The sequence below is a fragment of the Apium graveolens genome, chromosome 7, assembly GCF_009905375.1.
Source record: "Apium graveolens cultivar Ventura chromosome 7, ASM990537v1, whole genome shotgun sequence".
NCBI classification, from domain to species: Eukaryota; Viridiplantae; Streptophyta; class Magnoliopsida; order Apiales; family Apiaceae; genus Apium; species Apium graveolens.
In genome coordinates, this window is record NC_133653.1 from 57236786 (window position 1) to 57242509 (window position 5724).

Below are 5724 nucleotides of genomic sequence, written 5' to 3' on the forward strand. Positions count from 1 at the left end.
ACCGTATCAGGTCTAATCAATTCAACATTAAATATACTTCTAGGATAATTTTAGGCCCATATCAAAATGCTATTAAAATATGTAGTTAAAAATCGAAGTTAAGTATAACTTTAAAATTTCACCGTATAGTTCTAGTTTTGCATGCACCTAATTACTAATATAAATCTGACGTGTTAACTTACTAATACGATTATTTTAAAGTAAACCGACGCTTGAATGTTCAGCAACAAATAAAAATTGAAGGAAAATAAAATTTACAGAGAGTAGAAGTTAATTTTTGTCAGTTGAGATTTTATAACATAAAATTTTAAAAATAGTTGTATAATTTTATAGTGAGTACCAAGATTTGGGACGCTTATTAATATAGATAGTTGATAACCCGTGCGAAACACGGGCCCGAAACTAAAAATATCGAATTAATATTTGTAGAGAATTATTCATAATCCGTGCGAAACACGGATTAAAATTAATATATTAATATCAAATATTAAATTGTTACTTGCAAAAAATAGTTAATAAATCTGTTACTGTTAAAATATATTTTTTAATTTAAAGTAAATAAATGTTGTGATGGGCAGTAACAAATACGATCGTTAAATTAATAATTTTCAGTTTAAAAGTTAATAAATGTTACTAAAGTCATTTGCTATTACTTAATTATTTTTAAAATAATGTTATAGAAAATAAAGTTTACAGAGAATAGAAATCAATTTGTGTTAATAGTTTACTTTGTAGTTAGTAGTTTTTCAAAATAAAAGTATATATATGTTATTTTACTTAATTTTAACGTAACTTAATAATTTTTTAATATAATTTATAAATAAATAAAGTTTACATAGAATATAAGTCAATTCGTGTTAGTAGTTTACCTAGTAGTTTGTAGTTTTTCTAAAATTAAAAATAAATATAAGTTATTTTACTTAATTTAACGTAACTTAATAAATTTTTAATATAATTTATAAATCATTTAAAAAATATTTTTATTTTATGATGTAATTAGTCGATTGTATGAACAATAACTAAAAAGAAAATAAAATTTACAAAGAATAGAGGTCCATTTGTGTTAAAAACAAAGTTTAGAGAGAATAGAAGTCAACTTATGTCATGTAAGTACTAAAAACAAAGTTTGTTGAGAATAGAAGTCAAACTATGTCAGGTAAGTACCAAAATTTGATACATTGATATTTTTAGCACCGAATTATACATGATTTAGCTTATTAATAAAGAGTATATATTTGATTATTTGCCCATATACATAGTAAAATTTTATGTAACCCAACTTTTTATTGGAGATATATAATAAAAATAGGATTTTATCTTGTTCAAATCGCGTTTTAATCAGGTTTTATCCCAGCCGGGTCAAAACCCCGGTCTTTCATGGGCCTAACTTGGGTTTTTATCGGGGTCGGGTTTTGTTCAAAAATATAGAGCCCTTTAAGAGCCTTAAGCCTGAGCTTAACCGCCTGGCTCGGAATTGACCAGACTTTGAATGGATGGGGCAAGATTTTCTCTCGGGCCCGGGTTTTCTGCGGAAGTCAAAGCTTGTGTTTTCATGCACTAATTTCTAAGGGTGGCGACCCATGAACTTGCACTTTGCCTTGAATTTACACATCGTCCAAAGCCATAATCTTAAACATTCCCTTTTTTTCCATAAAAGAGAGAAAGAAAATAGAAGGGTGGTTATAAAATACAAGAACAGGCAGCTTTTACAATAGAAAGAATGTGGTCCAGTCTATTAAACTTTCTACAGCAGCTGAAACAGCCACACCAGTTTTTATGTGCACGTCGGTCAAAAGAAGCTGTTGGAACTGAATGTGAATCTATAGCAACTGTGTTGTGAACTTTAGAATGGAATAACATGAAGTACAACAATAATATAGGAACTTCACACTGTATAAGAAAACTTCAACTCCAAGAACATTTTAATTTTTCAGCAACCTCGGTCATTTGAAGAAAAAATCTTAATCATATTCCCTACTAAGGTTCCTTGTAAAAATCTAGTAACCTGACCTGTGCTTCTGTGAGTATATTTTTCCAGGAGATAGTCCAGGGCTGACAAGGATCTTGAGCCAATCGTTACCATTGTTCTCTTGCTCTTTCTGAATTTCCCTTGCAGAATTGGTTGCAGCATCACTACACCCGCTTAACTCAATCCACTCAAGCGTGCATATATTACCAAAGTCTTCCGGAATCTCCAACAGATATGGACATCTCAACACTTGCAAGCGCTGAAGCACTGGAAAGTGATTACGAAAACTTGCCCAATTCTCAAAATCCAGTTCATCGAGTTTTAGAAATTTGAGATGAGTGAGTGCTTGGGGACTTGTTTCCCAATCTTTACCAACGAAGGCATGAAATTTCAATTTGAGAACTTCAAGATTAGGTAGCATTTCAAAGACCCAAGCTTCTTTCCAGTGCAGATAAGTATTTGACATGGTAAGACTTTTAAGAGTTTCAGGGAACATAATTGAATCGCTTAATTTTCCTGCTTTGCACAAAGCATCTGTGTTTAGCAGCTTCAAAATTCTGAGATGCATTAAGAGCCCAAGCTCCGGTAATTTCAACTCCCCGCTCTTTGTTGTCAATGGTCCACAAAGACCTAATTTTCTCAAATTACGAGTTCTGGCTAGGATAAGTGGACTCAGCCTAGTAGGGCTCACAAGTGACATGGTCTGCAAGTTGTCTAAGAAGCTTGATTCTTCATTACAAAAATTCACAAGATTTTCCCCTGTTTTTATGCAAAGATGCCTCAACTTTAGCAGCTTCCACGTAGTCTCTGGAACAACTATATTCATCTTTGATGACACAATAAGTGTTTGGAGTTCAGTAAGTTGGTATATTGTTTCGGGAAGGTTACTGGACCTTAACCGAATTTCTAAGTACCTCAAGTATACTAGTTGTAATAATTCACTTGGAATTACGGACAATTCTAAGGATGATATATCCAAAACCCTAATAAATTTGGATGTTTCCATACCAATAGATGAATCCTTAAAGAATGACTGGAAGAATCCAGAAGAATACGAAGAACATTTTGATGGAACAGTAAGGACATTCGGGCTGAGCAAAAGTTGGGATCCTGTAAGAGGATTTGTCAAAGAATGAGAATGTCTGTTGTAGTTGTAAATGTTTGGCAAAAAATTATCCTCAGCTTTTCTAAAGCACAAATCACGCAAGAGGTCGTGGATTCGACAAGTTTTGATTGCACCATTAGTCCCCTTCTTTCCTGCAATAATTAAACTTCTACTTACAAGATCCATCAAGTAATCCTCTGCAACATCCTCTAAGCTCTTTCTTGTGCCATCGGGGGTCATGAATCCTTCTGCAATCCATATCCGAATCAACTTGCATACTGGGATGTCTTGACCTTCTGGGAATGCTCCAAAAGAGAGAAAACAAGGTCTCAAGTGTTGAGGCAGGTGGTTATAACTCAATGCTAGTGTATCCATGTATTGATTTTCATCGGTTATGATGTATGAGCTTACACTTTCCTCAACTTGCGCCCACCAATCAGTCATCAATTTGTGTTTGAGTAGTCCAGCAATTACAACAACAGTTAGAGGCAAACCACGACATTTTCTTGCAATGCTCTTTCCAATCAAACTCAAATCATCAAAGAAATGTTCGGTTACAAAAGCTTTCCTTTTAAGCAGATCAAAACTCTCTTTTTCTGTCAGAAAACGTAGACAAAATGGATTCCTATCAGGCTGTGCATGCAAAGCAACATCGTTGAGCCTGGTTGTCAGCATGATTCTACTCCCAATGTTGTCATTTGGAAAAGATCGTTGAAGATCATCCCATGCTTCGTTAGTCCATATATCATCAATTACAATAAGGTATCTCTTACCCTTCAAAGCACGATACAAGGCATGGGCTAACATATTATCATTCATGCTACAGACTTCATCATCAGTAATCTCAACTACAGACTTTAAAATGGAAAGCAATGAATCCCTCTTACGATAAACCTGAGAGCAAGTGACCCATGCTCGGAGATAGAAGTAAGAAACTACATAAGGATCATTATAAAGCCGTCTAGCTAATGTAGTCTTACCATTCCCAGCCATCCCTACAATTGAGATCACTTCAAGCTGCTTCTTTGTAATACAAGCAAGTTGTTGAAGTAAAATATTTACCTCCTCGTGGAATCCAATGAAAACTTCCTCCTCGTTTTCTCGAAATCTGTTCTTGTCAAAATAAAAGATTGCAGCAAAATCTTTGGGGCCCTTGGAAGAATCTTGCATCCAGGGTTTTTTAAAAGTCAGTGACACTTCAAACGCTAGTCGGTCTGCAACAGGAGTAAGATCCGGAGGTTGATCACATTTCAAAAGGTCAACGCTTCTTGTTCTCAGATTTTTATACACAAGGATCCTAGTAACAAGAATGTTTAGTGTTGGATCAGTTAACAACTCGGACAGATAGCCCTCATGACATGTGTTCAAACTTCCTTGGTATAATCCCTTAAACAAGTAGCTAAGCTGATGAGAGTAAAAAGAAATTTGACATCGTTCTATAGGAAGCCAATCAGGATATGTAAAAAGCCTGTTTACTTCTCCTAACAGACGATAAAACAACAAATCAATTTGGGAATGCATCCAGGATTTATGTCTTGATTCTCTTCCGGTAAGTTCTTCAACCACGGCTTTGAACTGGGAAACTTCAGTGACTATTACATTTATAGGATTTGAGACGTCAACCACTCCAAATGGCTTTTTGTTGATTTTGTGTATCTGTTTCGATGCTTTGTTTAGATCATGAACAACTACTACTGGTTTCTTCATGATTCTGAGTAAAGATCTAACTTAATTATTAGTTGTGTAAGAAAGAGAAGTAGACTTGAAAGAAAGACATGGGAGGTGGTTGACTTTGAGGTCAATATTGGAGCCTTAAATTTTTAGTTGGTCTAAACTTTTTCAAAAGGAAATCTATACATTTTAACCTTTTTAGATTTTTTAAATCAAACAAGGACTACTTAATTTAAATTATTTGATACTAGTATCGACATAACACAAGTGTCTAAGTATATGAACATAATTTAATGAAGGGTTGTGTTCTAAAAAATCTCGCACACACTGCTACTGAACTTGCATTCCTACATATTGTAACAAGTGAGGTAGCTGGAAAAGGTAAAAAGATGGTTTCTATGAGTCGCATCTTAAACTTTCTTCCTTCTATTATGACGTAGTTTATAGTCAGAAGTTGCTCCTTGACAAAGTACTACCGGTGATTGCATCAGATATTCAGCAGCCGTCTTAAAGAATTACCCAAGTCCAAATTACAAGTGATAATCTTGTGTAAATAAGTTTATATTAACAGCTTGTGTGATAAGTGATGACAAACAAGTGTGTGGTGGTTTGTCTGAAACCAACGTTTCTGTGTAGTGTTGGAGGTACAAGATTATCAAAATTGTCAACTCAACAATAATATTAATATATTATTGTCTATTTCTTCAATTGTACTTTTGACACCCTTCTTACCAAAATTCACTCCAATAATTAGGAGTCAAAATTGCCAAAAAAGTATAACTAAAATTAGATATGAAAATACATGTATTTAATAGGATATATTGCATTATTTCTATTTATGGAGTGTGTCAAAAATTGGCTACTTTAATTGACATCTCTAAACTATCTCTAAACTTTCAATGGGTAGCCAACAAAAGTGGCATGCCACATGCTATTTTGTCACCCTTTTTGACGCTCCCATTGAAGATACTCTTATATT

The 5724-nt window shown here is 34.0% G+C and overlaps 1 protein-coding gene across 1 annotated transcript; it reads right to left on the minus strand.

The window, feature by feature from the left end:
* Nucleotides 1-1599: 1599 nt before the first annotated feature.
* Nucleotides 1600-4878, minus strand: LOC141672845 (putative late blight resistance protein homolog R1A-3). The gene has a single exon (XM_074479527.1). The coding sequence runs from the start codon at nucleotides 4779-4781 to the stop codon at nucleotides 1998-2000; it is 2784 nt and encodes a 927-aa protein (XP_074335628.1). The 5' UTR covers nucleotides 4782-4878; the 3' UTR covers nucleotides 1600-1997.
* Nucleotides 4879-5724: the final 846 nt, after the last annotated feature.